The sequence below is a fragment of the Notolepis coatsorum genome (genome assembly GCF_963971535.1).
Source record: "Notolepis coatsorum genome assembly, chromosome: 3".
Taxonomy (NCBI): domain Eukaryota; kingdom Metazoa; phylum Chordata; class Actinopteri; order Aulopiformes; family Paralepididae; genus Notolepis; species Notolepis coatsorum.
Genome location: NC_140167.1, coordinates 12,646,551 through 12,661,922, shown reverse-complemented (window position 1 = coordinate 12,661,922; position 15,372 = coordinate 12,646,551). Strand labels below are relative to the sequence as shown.

At 44.1% G+C, this 15,372-nt stretch overlaps 1 protein-coding gene across 2 annotated transcripts in view; it reads right to left on the bottom strand.

The window, feature by feature from the left end:
* pcnx1 (pecanex 1) overlaps positions 1-15,372 on the bottom strand; it is a 109,719-nt gene that overhangs the window by 13,329 nt on the left and 81,018 nt on the right. For both annotated transcript variants that reach the window (XM_084309587.1, XM_084309588.1), the window contains 9 exons: positions 15,201-15,330; positions 15,028-15,086; positions 13,833-14,048; positions 11,426-11,679; positions 10,080-10,310; positions 9,290-9,390; positions 7,494-7,644; positions 5,699-5,929; positions 4,004-4,278 (listed from right to left, as the gene is read on the bottom strand). In XM_084309587.1, the coding sequence (XP_084165713.1) occupies positions 4,004-4,278; positions 5,699-5,929; positions 7,494-7,644; positions 9,290-9,390; positions 10,080-10,310; positions 11,426-11,679; positions 13,833-14,048; positions 15,028-15,086; positions 15,201-15,330 (1,648 nt within the window). The remainder of the gene's footprint in view (positions 1-4,003; positions 4,279-5,698; positions 5,930-7,493; positions 7,645-9,289; positions 9,391-10,079; positions 10,311-11,425; positions 11,680-13,832; positions 14,049-15,027; positions 15,087-15,200; positions 15,331-15,372) is intronic.

The window sequence follows — 15,372 nt, the reverse complement described above, 5'->3', positions numbered from 1 at the left end:
GACCTGAAAAATCTAAGCAAATTAATAGATGGAAGATGATTAAACAGAAGGTTTTGTAGATACAGTACTGAATTCTGCCATCCGGACACATGCAATTTGAAATATGATCATAGAATATAGAATATCAGGCATAAAATGGTTATGCGATTAAAATGCGATTAATTAGATTAATTAATTACAAATCCTGTAATTAATTAGATACATTTTTTTAATCGCCTGACAGCACTAGTAATAATACGCGTTTGCTCGCCAGCGGTTGAGCACCAAACACGTAATATTACGGTTTTAGATCATTCTAGCAGTCCCTGGGTCGTTTGTATCCGTTGGAATTGCAATGCTGATCGAATATCACTAGGTGGCAGTATCGCCTACCTTTTGAACTCGGATAGAAAGGCAACAGGATAGTCAATGAATGCACCGGACTATCGAGGCTCGCTCTGTGGGGGAGGAGCTCTTCCAAAGCAATCGTTAGCAGATCTGATCGCCTCAAAACCTATAGTGTCCCGTAAACACGTGTAATTACATATAAACGAGTAATCGCGATCGCCGATGGGATCATTGGAATTATTCTTTTTGGATTACCTTCTGGCTAAGATAAGGACCCCCTATGTCTATTTTACCGAACGTGAAACATGTTTATGTAATGATCACAGTGGCTTACTTTACCGGTCATAAACGAGGCTTTTTCTAACGATCGGATTTTCGATGATGGTTTTGTGAAGGTACATATGTACATGTTATATACCTTTGATTTGGGAGTATTTGGGGGTTCAGGGAATTAACCAGAATGAGTCGGGCTTATTGCACATAACACCGGTTCCTGACAGGCAGCGAGCGAGCGAACTGGAGACGAAATCGTGCGAGACACTGTCCTGATATGACGCGGCGCCAGCGTTTCCGTTAGCCGGTAATTACCGGTATTTGACCGGCAAAATCTGTTGAAGTCCGACATATTTAATCTCTCCGGTCTTAATGTCCGGTGAAAATAATTCCCTGAGTCTAAGCACAATTAGATTATTTGAATTGTATTAAAATAGGCAAAAATTAAATAGCCTATGCGATGAACGAAACAATCATTACATGATTTGTTTCATCGTTGCTTCTAATAATGACAACGACGTTGTCAGCGAGAGCTTAGTGCTGGGTGTGCAAACTTTTGTGAAGCTGCAGAGCCGGAGCAACAGCAGCACAATGCAGTACTCCAGCAGTACTCCAATTCAGCCATTTTCAATTCAATGTTGGGTGGGGGGCGCTGTTGTGCGGTTCCCAGAAAAGAGCCAATAACAGCTGAATCTGCTGCTCTGCAGCGCCATACTCTCGCAAATAAGTCATTGGGAGGTGGAGAGAGAGAGAGTCGTCACGCAGACCCACGATAATGTTGCCGTCTCTCTCTGCCAAATTTCTCAGTTCTTCGCTTGATATAATTAATACAAATGTCCAATATAACGGAATTCGTTAGCTCATAAAAATGTGATTATAACAGACTGTTGTTTATTAATGTCGGGCGACTGCCCACAGACACCTATTTGATTTAAAGTCGGCAGCAGCACGAGTCTCGGGACTTATTTTATTTGGAATATAATGACTTTATACGCAAAAGTAGCCTAGTTTTAAGTAAAAATATTATAAATCTACATGCCTTGATGATGTCATTCTTTTGTTTTGTTGTCATTTTTTTTTTTTTTATCCACTTTTTCTCCCATTTTTCTATATTTCCTCCCATCCCAATTTCGTATCATCCAATTCAACCCTCCCCTGTCACGAACGCTGTTTCTTGCCTCCCACAAGCCGGCTGCAATGTGGACTAAGTCATACATAGCACAAGTCCCCTCCGGTACTTGAGGTAACAGCAGTCGCATATTTTCACCTGCGCAGCTCGATCTCTCAGTGTCGAGGAGTAACGCGTGGGAGGCTCACGCTGCCCCCGACACTTCCTGATTCTACTGCGCAGGCGCACCAACCGACTTGTAGGAGTCGCTTGTTCACAACGTTCAATCCCCACCCTTCAGTTTTCCCTCCCCGTAATACGGCCAATGTGTATTACTGCGGACGACCAGCTAAACTGAAAACAATGTGGAGAGCTGGATTCGAACACGCGAATCCTAGCGTCTCCACACTGGTGGGTTTTGTTGTCATTCTTTTGCCTATCAATTGTTTTTAAGCTCAATAAACTCTGACCGGAATGTCTCTCATTTGACCGGTAGATTGAAATCTACCGGACACTGAGGCCGGCAACAATTTTTTCTAACGGAAACCCTGCGCAGCGCGTGTCCGAGTGTGTCTCTGTGTGTGTGTGTGTTACCAGGAACAGGGGGCAAAGCAGCCTGCGATTCTCGACCAATAAAAAGTGTTTAGGGGTGGGACTCGGACGCGTAATCGCTCAACTAGAGACACAGCAAGCGAATATTTGAGGGGGGAATGACATCGCCGCTCAGTTCGCTGTCGCTCGTGGCAGATCAGGATAGTCTGATTGAAACGAATACATTTTAATCATTTTCGCAATCACGCTCGCTCGCGTCGCTCCCTGTCAGGAAGGGGTGTAACGCGTTTTATCTCGCGATCTATGAAAAAAGACTGGATTATCTTGGAAATGCGCGATGTTTAGCGTGTAATAAACTACAGTGTGTAGAAACAAACTTTTTTTCCATGTTGAACTACAAGTAGTGTCGGTCAAATGAGCCACACCAGTGTCTCCACAGCTATAATACAGAACACACACACAGCTCTGCAAACATCGTGAAACACCGTGGACATAACTATTTTAAGATGGCCTTCTAGCGGCAGGGATGGGGATTAAGCGTGGCGCTGAAAGTTAAGAGAGAAATGTAATACCAATTTCACGACCATACTAGCAAAAAAAAAATAAATAAACACATAGCGACACTGAACTGGCGGCTGCACGCTAATAAAAATTCTTGCGTGTTCCATACAAGCTCTCGCCAGACGCACCAAGCTCCCGGTAGCCCCGCAAAAAAGATTAAATACAAAAATATTTAATATATATAATATTATTTCATCTCCCGACACCCGGGCTGCCCAAAATGTTTTATACCTGTGCGAATGAAATGTAAATAAATAGAGAATTATGAATTTAATATTTTTTTTAACGTTTTAATCCTCTAATATACAGTATGTGGTCGATACTGTCGCAAAGGACCATAACCTCATGGCTCTCATTTACGTTTTACATTAGCTCAATATTGATGTGGTCTCTTTGATCTGCTGCATTTTGTACCACTTAAAAGTTAACAATTAATATCCCACATATTTTTCATTCACAATTTTCAAAGACATTTTTTGTCCGATTCCCCCACACGCAAAAACACAAACAGGACACACACACAAACAAAAACAGGACACACACACGCAAAAACGCAAACAGAACACACACAGAAATACCCAAAAAGGATACACACACACAGAAAAACCCAAACAGGATACACACACAAAAACACAAACAGGACACACACACAAAAACACAAACAGGACACACAAAAACACAAACAGGACACACACACTAAAACACAAACAGGACACACACACAAAAACACAAACAGGACACACAAAAACACAAACAGGACACACACACAAAAACACAAACAGGACACACACACACACTGGGGCGACAGTGGCTCGGGAGGTAGAGGTTCCCGGTTCGATTCCTGCTCCCCCCGGGCAGCGTGTCTATGTGTCCCTGAGCAAGACACTTAACCCCTAATTGCTCCCGATAAGCAGGTCGGCACCTTGCATGGTCGCCTCCGCCGTCGGTGTGCGAATGAATGTGTGAGTGAACGGGTAAAATGTGAGGAACAAATTGTAAAGCGCTTTGGATAAAAGAGCTATATAAAAAAGCAGCCATTTACCATTTACACGCAAAAACACAAACAGGAAACACACCCACACACATAAACACAAACAGGACATACAAAAACACAAACGGGACACGCACACAGACAGTAACGACTACCGCTGCACAGCATGAAAGCACGAGCCACACACGGACCTGTGCCAGGTGCTGACCACGAAGTTGCGTATGTTGTTGATGCTGATGGGGCCGCCCAGCACGTGGCCGAGCTGCGGGTGGGTGTTGCAGTAGGAGGTGGTGAGCGGCGACACGTAGATGGGGTAGCCGATGGGCTGGTCGCACGACGAGTTGATCATGTTCCTCAGCGCCTGCTTGGCGTTCTGGATGCTGCCGCGCTCCGGGTTCCTGTTCCGGAGGAACACCAGCTCCTGCTGCTGCCCCGCCCACAGGCCGCGCACGCACTCCTTATTGACCTGCAGGAGGAGGAGGGGCAACCATCAGTCAATCACCAAAGTAAAATGCAAAATGATTATCAATCGTAAGTGGTTAATGTGATATCATTATTGAAAAAGCTCCTTCTGAATATCATGATATTTATCAGCCCTAGGCTACTTTTTTTTGCCTCCCTCTGGACCGCTATCTAGCTCAAGCTGGCTTCTTTCTCCCTGCGATTGATGATGTAGGATCTTTTCTCCCTGCTTCAGCCTCTCGCCTCCCCTCTCGCCTCTATCTGAAGAGTAGGGTCTAAAGAATAAAGTGTGTGGGTAGCAGGGTTAGTAGCTCCTGTCTGAGTAGGTACTGAGGTGTGTGGGTAGTAGGGTTAGTAGCTTCTGTCTGAGTAGGTACTGAGGTGTGTGGGTAGTAGGGTTAGTAGCTTCTGTCTGAGTAGGTACTGAGGTGTGGGTAGTATGGGTTAGTAGCTTCTGTCTGAGTAGGTACTAAAGTGTGGGTAGTAGAGTTAGTAGCTTCTGTCTGAGTAGGTACTAAAGTGTGGGTAGTAGAGTTAGTAGCTTCTGTCTGAGTAGGTACTAAAGTGTGTGGTAGTAGAGTTAGTAGCTTCTGTCTGAGTAGGTACTGAGGTGGGTAGTAGAGTTAGTAGCTTCTGTCTGAGTAGGTACTAAAGTGTGGGTAGTAGGGTTAGTAGCTTCTGTCTGAGTAGGTACTAAAGTGTGGGTAGTAGAGTTAGTAGCTTCTGTCTGAGTAGGTACTGAGGTGTGTGGGTAGTAGGGTTAGTAGCTTCTGTCTGAGTAGGTACTAAAGTGTGGGTAGTAGGGTTAGTAGCTTCTGTCTGAGTAGGTACTGAGGTGGGTAGTAGAGTTAGTAGCTTCTGTCTGAGTAGGTACTGAGGTGGGTAGTAGAGTTAGTAGCTTCTGTCTGAGTAGGTACTGAGGTGTGGGTAGTAGAGTTAGTAGCTTCTGTCTGAGTAGGTACTAAAGTGTGGGTTGTAGAGTTAGTAGCTTCTGTCTGAGTAGGTACTGAGGTGTGTGGGTAGTAGAGTTAGTAGCTTCTGTCTGAGTAGGTACTGAGGTGTGGGTAGTAGAGTTAGTAGCTTCTGTCTGAGTAGGTACTGAGGTGTGTGGGTAGTAGAGTTAGTAGCTTCTGTCTGAGTAGGTACTGAGGTGGGTAGTAGAGTTAGTAGCTTCTGTCTGAGTAGGTACTAAAGTGTGGGTTGTAGGGTTAGTAGCTTCTGTCTGAGTAGGTACTAAAGTGTGGGTTGTAGGGTTAGTAGCTTCTGTCTGAGTAGGTACTGAGGTGTGTGGTTAGTAGAGTTAGTAGCTTCTGTCTGAGTAGGTACTGAGGTGTGTGGGTAGTAGAGTTAGTAGCTTCTGTCTGAGTAGGTACTGAGGTGTGTGGTTAGTAGGGTTATCATCATCATCAATCCGCGCGGCGCACCTTGATGACACGGAAGCTGAGGTATCGTCGATTGAGCATGATGATCTTGTACTCGTTGGTGCCCTCGTCCAGGACGTGCCGCAGGGCGAGCAGCGAGGGGGAGTTGGACAGCACGGCGCTCCTCCAGGCCGGGTCGCCCTCGTGAGCGATGACCAGGTTCTGCTGGTGGGAGGAGATGGCCTCGAACAGGACCGCCGGCTCGTCATACTCATCCGGAGACGTGAAGTGGTCCTGAGGAAACAGAGGGGTGAGGATTAAAAAAGAGCTTTTAGGATTTATTGTTATTATAATCTAATTATATATATATATATATAAATATATAGAGAGATAGAGATATAGAGAGAGAGAGATAGAGATATAGAGAGATATAGGGAGGTGTAGTGGTTACGTCATTGCTGTTTTTAGTGTTCCACCCTCTGTCCAACGCAATGTATTTCCCCATTGACCATTTCTAAATCGTCTCGTTTAAAACAAATAAAGCATTAACATTGGCATGGTGTACCTTTCTGTGCTTATTCATCCACAATCTATAGCTCAACATGAAAATATTCGCAATTATTCATAAAAAAAAAATCATAAAAAAAAAGAAAATCGCCAAATTTTATTTCAACCAAAAATGCTTAAACAATAATGTTAGTGATAGAAGGGAACTCATTTTGTGCAAAATGGAAAGATTTTCAATTTCCATGCGGCAGAATTGTTACAATAGCCGATAATCCATTTTCCCAATGATAAATCCCTATACAGGTGGAACAACCAGTGACGTCAGACTACACCTCCCTATAGAGAGAGAGATATATATAGAGAGATATAGAGAGAGAGGATGTGACAAGCAGGGCTTTCCATAACATAAACAATGGTATTAGGGGCGCAGCACCACTATGACAACATGCCAGTGCCACCATGTGTTTAAGCCAGCTTAGAAACAGACACATCATTGTCTAATACATGATTGCTCTGTCCACTGTGTGTGCGTGCGTGTGTGTGTATGTATGCATGTGTTCTTGTGTTAAATGTTAAACTATTGTGCAACCTTATACATTGTACTTTATAAATAACTTATTTGGAACTAAACTTATTTGGAACTCACCGTTGAGTTTGCTATTTTATTGAAATTATGTTTTTAAGTTGCAGGAAATTACAGCAAATGGCTTTCGATATTGCAAATGTCTTTGGCTTGCGGACACCCCCCCCCGCCCCCCATGGAATCACCCCCTAGTTGAGCCTCAGCACCATCTCCTTTGAGAATCCTGGGGACCCAAACTCATATCACCACTACATGGTATACATGTCCTCCCCTCCCTGATGACACCGTGATATCACCACTACATGGGATATATGTCCTCCCCTCCCTGATGACACTGTGATATCACCACTACATGGTATACATGTCCTCCCCTCCCTGATGACACTGTGATATCACCACTACATGGTATACCGGTATACGTCCTCTCCTCCCTGATGACACCGTGATATCACCACTATACATGGTATACATGTCCTCCCCTCCCTGATGACACTGTGATATCACCACTATACATGGTATACATGTCCTCCCCTCCCTGATGACACTGTGATATCACCACTATACATGGTATACATGTCCTCCCCTCCCTGATGACACCGTGATATCACCACTACATGGTATACATGTCCTCCCCTCCCTGATGACACCGTGACCAGGTGATGGCCAAAGCTAGCAGCATTTCCAAGGGATTCCTGTTGCGAGACATTTCTCAAACCTCTACAGTGCATCATCTCTCACGCACGCGCGCGGGGTGGGGGAGGGCCTCACCTGGTGCAATTTGAGGGACATTCGGATGCCGGGCACGACGACCTTCCTCAGGAGCTCCATGTCTGCGAAGATCCACTCGTCGCGAACCGAAGAGATGCGGAAGTCTCCCTTGAACAACGCGTGTAAGCCGTACAGGAAAGACTCCAGGTTGCTGTGGAGCAAAGAGAGACGGGGATGGAGACAGGAGGGCATATCGTCCATCATTCAATCAACACCATGACATTAAACGTATAGGCTACAGAGTAAACATGCTATATGCACTAAACTGACGTTGCTCAGTTTCTTTCTTGTTATAGGTCTATCTACCAAACACTTGTATTATTGTATTTTATGAATCTTAGCATTGCTGAGATTTCTCCCTTTTTTTTTTTTTTTTTTTTTTTTTATATTTGATATATTCATCGTTGTGTTGTTGGCATTGATTTTATGGTGAAACCGAAGGCAGATTCTCTCACATTGTGGACAATAAAGTGTTGCTTATAAATACACTACAGTGTGATGTAAAACGGTTGAAATAAAGATTGTCTGGTAGGTTTATTCTGTGATCAACAGAGTCTCAGGTTTCAAAGCAGAGCGCATCTGATGAAGTGAGCCATGATGAATACAGGGTGTCACTGCCTATATACAACGCGTCACGCCCCCACTATCCGAGCCACGATGACTCGTCATTAGTGGCACCCGGCGCACCTTGATGACGCGCGAGCAGCGGTATCGTCGACAGAGGCTCAGGCTCAAGACGGAGTACAGAGAGCAGCTGATGAAGGGAGCCATGAATACAGGGTGGTATATATACTGCGTAGCTGTTGCTAAACAGGGCAGGGATGATGATGATGATTCACTGGACGTCGCTGAGCTAGACATCCTGTTTGACAGGGAACGGTAGCGCTGCGGTGGAGAGGGTGCGCCTGCAATGTCACTTGGGAAAACAGACCGTTTGCAAAAAAGGGGCCTAGGGAACGGAGATTTAGCACATCACAGAAGCATCCGACTCCCAGGCTAGAGAGGCAGTGAGAGTAGTGTTGTCACGATACTGGAATTTCGAACTTCAATACGATACCTTGAAAAGTATCGATATTCGATACCACGGGGAAAAAGGTTCAATCTTAAAATGTTAAAAAAATATATATATATTTTTTTAATAAATGTTGCTTTTGTTGCTGGTTGATTCTCCTCAGCTTCTCTCTAGTACTATAAGAAAAGATAAATATAACACTTTTAAAACCCTTTGTTTATCTTTAGATCACACATTTAAAAATAACTAAATGATATAATCTTAGAAATTAAGTAAACACTGTAATCTGTGTTGCATGTACCTGACAAACTGAACTGTTTGTATTACAGTCATATTCCAACTTAACTGAATGCACATGTGTGTGTGTGGACTACTGTACTATTACAGGTATTGAAATGAACAATGCAACTTCCTTATACAAAAAAAATATATATATATATATATTATTTTTTATTTTTATGAATAATTAAATATCGATATTGCGGGAAATGAGTATTGAAACTGTTAAATATTCAGAATCGAGTAAAGCCTTTTGAATGATTAGGGAAATGAGCTTTTATTGTACCGTCATGTATCTGGTTTCTTTGACCTACTCGAGTCTCGGGAGTCCTTGGAAGGCGGCATAAAAGTGAAGTTATTGACCCGTGTTCACAGGGCGGCCGTCCTTCTCTCTTACGTCACACTCAGGGTTCCCCCCCCCCCCCCGAACCCGACCTCAGCGTGACATAAGGGCAAAATGACTGCCGTGTGAATATGGTGGATATAATGAGAATTGAAAACCGACCTGGACATGTGATGAGCAGCCGTGCCCAGAGCTCTGCGCCCCAGAACACACAGGCCGAAGCAGAGCAGCACCAGGGCAGAGTCCTTCTCGCTGTCCAATGGCTGCAGAGAGGAAAACACAACTCAGTTATTGTAAACTATCTATGAAAATATTATCTCAGGGGCATTACAAATAGAAAACCATATATATATAAAATTAAAATCTCCCTTGGTATCAAACGGAGTGTTCGAATATTTGGATAAACTATAATATAACATATAATACAATAGTTGTGTGTGTACAAGCTTATTATTATTAGTAAAATTATTCAAAATGCCTTTTTTGCTACCCAACTGCATCAGTCACATCTCCCTCTCCCAGAAGTGAACTATAACTAACTAATATAAAGCCTGTAGTAACTAACTATAACTAACTAGTATAAAGCCAGCTGTAGTAATTATAACTAACAAGTATAAAGCCCCCTGTAGTAACTATAACTAACTAGTATAAAGCCTGTAGTAACTATAACTAACTACCGGTAGTATAAAGCCACATATATACACTTTATATATATATTTATTCAAATGATTAATCCTCACTGCACTGTCTTTGTCCTGTGTCTGTTGTTGCTGTTATGTGAAAAAAAAATTATGTAAACATGCATACATTGTAATTGCCAAAACAATTACCAATGTGTTTACACATATGGCTCATTAAAGGAATCTGAATATCTAGTAACTATAACTAACTAGTATAAAGCCTGCAGTAACTAGAACTTGTTTAGAAGCCGTGCTGCAGACAGCCAGCCCACCTTGGCTCTCCTGGAGTTGCAGTACTGGATCCAGCTCAGGTAGACCCCACAGAAGCTGTCCCTGGAGATGCCTGCGAGCCGGTGGTCGTAGTCCTCGTCGATGTTGGGGTTAAAGGTCGGGTCCAGGTCCACGTAGTTCCTCTCGCCACAGGCCCGCAGGCCGTCCTTCATGGTCTCGTTAGCCAGCCACTCCTCCAGTTTGGACGAGGCGATCACATAGTAGATTATACCCTGAATACGGGGGAGGGGAGAGTGCAGGTTTTTAGAACCCCCCATTTTTATTTATTTATTGGTATGATCCTGTCACGCATGCACTTTTGTGTGTTACTTGGATTATACCATTATCGTGACCAGACTCCGAGACGATTTCCCAGGAAATTTAAATATCTAAAATCTCCATCTAAATGTAAATTGATTATTTGATTGAGAAATTCACGAGTGACTTTCGATTTAGGAGGTTGATTTGTCTTTTTCAGGCTCTCTCTCTTCAAACTTTAAAAAAGGAGCTGTAAGTTAAAACAAGTAGTCTACAAGTGGTTAAAATAGCTCTACACTCCCATTACTGATACAGTGTCTGGTCAGTAACATGAGTCTCTCAGTCCCTCTGCTCTGCAGTAAACACAAAATACATTTCCTGGTATCCTGTTCCCACTTTATCCAATCAGGAGAGAGAACTACACACTGCAAAAATAGTCTCGACAAAAATAAGAAATAAAAACTAGTTTCAAGCAAACAATGTCCTTGAAACAAGTAAAATAATATACCAGTGCAGTAAGCAATTATTTTAAATAAGTAAACATATCTAGGGTTCTCTCTCCTGATTGGATAAAGTGGGAAGGGATACCAGAACATGTATTTTGTGTGTTTCGGGACTAAACAGGGACTGGGTGTTACTGACCAAACACTCCGTGATGGCTGTTGGAATGTAGAGCTATTTAATAACACTTATTTGAACAAGAATACACCACTTACTGCACCTTTAAGCTGTGTTATAAATTTGATTTCAGTTGAAACAATGACAATTAACACCCATCCTGATACAACATCCACAATACAGTGTATAATGTCATTTCATCATCGCAACTTCAAAAGCATCAACACCAAGGACCTTAAGAGTTGAACACGGTTTCCTATGCGCTGCCGAGAGATACACCACACCCAGCGCTTTAACCCTTTCACCACCACACTACAGAAGGTTAACCCTTTCACTACCACACTTAACCCTTTCACTGCCACACTACAGACGGTTAAGTGTGGTAGTGAAAGGGTTAACCGTTTGGTATAGTGTGGTAGTGAAAGGGTTAAGTCGGTACACTACACAGGGCGCGGGAGGGCGTCTCACTGACCTTGACGTAGTAGGTGGTGAGAATGCGCCGGAGGTCGAACACTTGCAGCATGGAGGCGGCGCTGTTGTCCGTGATGCTGTAGCCCTCCAGGACGTACTTGGTGACGAGCACCTCCCAGGCCAGCCAGCGCTGGCCGAAGGCCGCGTTGAAGGACAGGACGTGGGGGAGGTGGCCCGGCTCGCAGCAGCAGCAGCCCTCGTCCTCCTCCACCCCCTCGGTGATGGCCTCCACCTCCCGCTGCTGGCAGTACGTTCCTGAGGGGGGGGGGGGGGGGGGGGAAGAGTCGGCAGGGTCAGAGACACTTCTCTCCTCGGACGGCGTCGCCGGGGGAACGGCTCGGCACCCGGGTGTGTTTCCTGTCAGCTATTGTGTTAAACCGTGCAACGGGAGATCTACTGGGGTGTTGTCGAGTTAGAAAAGGTCTCTGGGATGCTGGTGGAAGACTATTTGTTGTGATCAGCAGGATGAGGGGTTAAGCTGGTAGATTTCAGCTGTTTTATGAGACAAATGCTGGTAGATTTCGGCTGTCTCATGATGCTGGTAGATTTCAGCTGTCTCATGAGACAAATGCTGGTAGATTTCAGCTGTCTCATGAGACAAATGCTGGTAGATTTGGGCTCTCTCTCTAGTAAGTTTATCTACGGTATGCTACTGCACTAACCACGTTGGATGTAAAGTTGAAAAATCCTTCTGGCTGGTAAAATAGTGACTGTAAAGACTCCGGCACAACTGCAGATCCTTTTTCTTGTGTGCGTGTGCCCTTTTCATGCTTTTCTCCCATCCCCCAATTTTGTCATTATGCCAATTCCCTCCTAGTCATTGCACTGCTCTACTGTCGGTCTGGGGAGGGTGTAGACCACATGCCTCCTCCGGCTCCGATACACGTGGAGTCGCCAACCGCCTCTTTTCACCCGATCGATCGCCGGGAGAGCGTAACATGCATGGAGGTTCATCTCCCCCCAGATCCCCTCCCTGCTGAACAGTCGTTTGTTTTTGGACCTTTATTTACCCACAGGGTGTTTCACTGAACACGGATATTCTCTCAACAATGCTTTGCTTCACACTCAAACAGTCACACTCATCCACAAGGGGAGTCGCAAAGTTATCTGATCTAAACCTCCGTAAAGACTAACCTGGGGGTCCGTGGAGTCGACCCCACGTTGAGAACCACTTCTCTGGCCCACACACTGCTTATTAAAGTGGTTCATAGTGGAATCAACCCAGTACTTTGTTAAGAGGATGGACACATGTGCTGGAGGTTCAGCCAGGTGTGTTTCATAAGATAATAAAGTTCACCTGGAACACCTGTTAAACCAAAACCCTCTGTATAAAAACCACCCTCTGTATAATGAGTAACGATTGTTCCAACGATCCTCGTCCACTCCGGGACTGAAGCGTCTTTCAACATGTGACAGTAATTTAACAGGTCTGCTAGAACTTTGGGACGATATGACGTGATGTATATTATACTCAAGTCACGTGCTTTATGTTTCATTGTGCACTTTATGCCTCGTTTATGAACCGCAATGTGTTTTTATCTCTTGCACTGCGCGATGGCCTCTCATGAGACAAAAAGTTGGTAGATTCTCTCTATTAAGTTTATAAGATAAGATATTCCTTAGGGTAATAGTAGAAAGACATAAATATAGGCAATACAATTCAGATGAGGGTCTGTTCAACTTTGGGACGATATGACGTGATGTATATTATCCTCTCGTGCTTTATGTTTCGTTATGCACTTTGTGCCTCGTTTATGAACCGCGATGTGTTTTTTATCTCTTGCACTGCGTGATGGCCTTGGGGTCCGGCACACATAATTTGTCCACCGGGAGACAAAACGAGGACAGTTCTGTCCAACCAGGGTTCTTGAAATAGCTGCACAGACCGGAAAGAGAGATTAATTCAGCTGCATGGACTATGAAGTTGAAAATCAATCATTTCATGGCGAGACGACACAATTAAAAGTAAAAGCGCTTATTCTTTAAATGTAACTGTGGTGCCTTTAGGGGGGGGGGGGGGGGGGGGCGGCTGGGGCTCTGCATACCCTTGAACGGGGGGGTGGGGGGGGGGGGCGGGGCGCCTGTAGGGATGAGTACTATGGTCAAGAGCCAATAAGGGACTAATTGATTAGTTAGAATTATTCAAAACTGCTAATGATAATATCATTATAATTCATGAGGTTTAAAATATTCACCATTTAGTAATGTATATAAATTATAAAATGTTGCTATGCTTTAAATTCTATGCCATGACATCACTGTGTGATTTTACTGTAGCTGTGGTTAGAAATTAAATGTGTTACTTAAAAGCATCCTGGGTGCTTGGTCTTCGTCGGACCGCAAGGCGTACTGAGCATGCAGGTCCCACGAGGGCGTCTAGTCTCTCCCAGGGTGACCTCCCCCCTCACCTCTGAACTCCAGGCCCCGCAGCTGGAAGGTGACCAGGCCGTTGCCGATCTCCACCAGGTGCACCAGGGCGTTCAGGTAGTCGGAGGCCAGGATGAAGCAGTCGCCGGTGCCGAAGTTGCCCCAGCGGCCCAGCAGGAGGTCCCCGCACAGGCTGTGCTGCAGGGAGCGCGTCAGGTGCTCGTAGAAGATGGAGTTCAGGTTGTTGTCGTCGGAGCCTGCGGAGGGAGGGAGGGAGGGAGGATGTTTCATTTATCTCCACTGAGGACCATGATGGAGATAAGTATCTATATACACACACACACACACACAGGTGCAGCTCGATAAATTAGAATATCGTGGAAAAGTTATTTTATTTTAGTAATTCAATTCAGAAAGCGAAACTCGTAGATTATAGATTCATTACACAAAGTGAAATATTTCAAGCCTTTATTTGTTTTAATTTTGATGATTATGTCTTACATCTCATGAAAGCCCAAACTTCTGTATCACCAATAACATTTTTTAAATAGATGTATTTTTCTTTTGTATATAGAAATGTCGGCCTTCTGAAAAGTATGTTCATGTATGTTCACTCAGTACTTGGTTGGGGCTCCTTTTGCACAAATTACTGCATCAATACAGCTAAATATATAGACTTTTCCACGATATTCTAATTTATTGAGCTGCACCTGTATGTATATATATACACACACACACACACACACACACTTGGTTATATATTATAACGAATATCAACGATAAGCGTAATTTCAATGTAAGATGATTCACTGGGTTAGGGCACTTACAAGCGTGTAGCTTCACTTCAGCCCTAACCTTTTCGGCCAACTTTATGTGAATTGATTTGTGTATGTTATTTTTTAAATAAACTTAATTCATTCATATAAAGGAACTTACTTATACATTTTAAGTATGTTTTACCGTTCTCTCAAATGTCGAGAGGAAAACAGACAATTTCACTGCATTTCATTGTATCCACCTTGACAACATGGTGAATGGACTGCATTCATAAAGTATGTTTATCCAAAGCGCTTTACAACTTATGCCTCACATTCACACACAGACAGCAGAAGCAACCATGCAAGGTGCCAACCGCTGCCGGGAGGAGCTGGAATCGAACCGGAAACCTTCAGATTACCAGACGACCGCTCTACCTCAATGGAAGTTCAATGAGAAAACAAGAGCGTGAAGGTTCACCTGGGTTTCTGTCCAGCTGGGAGGCCAGGCGCGTGTTCGAATGATCCACTCTCTTGGTGCTGGAACAGAGGAGACAAACGCAATTATTATATTCAAAACAAACATATTGCACTATTTTAGAACTAAAATAACATGGCGGCAGGAACACAGTATAGGGTTCGAGGAGCGCGTACTTATAGTCTCTCTCCCAGAACTTGACGGGGCGCACGTAGGAGGTGATGAAGATGGCACTGCCCAGGAAAGGGTTGAGGGGCGTGGAGAAGACTGCCGACACTATAGCCTGAACAAACAGCATGGCAGAGTCTGGGAGGGACTCGGAGTCAAGGATTAAATAAAACGTTGTGA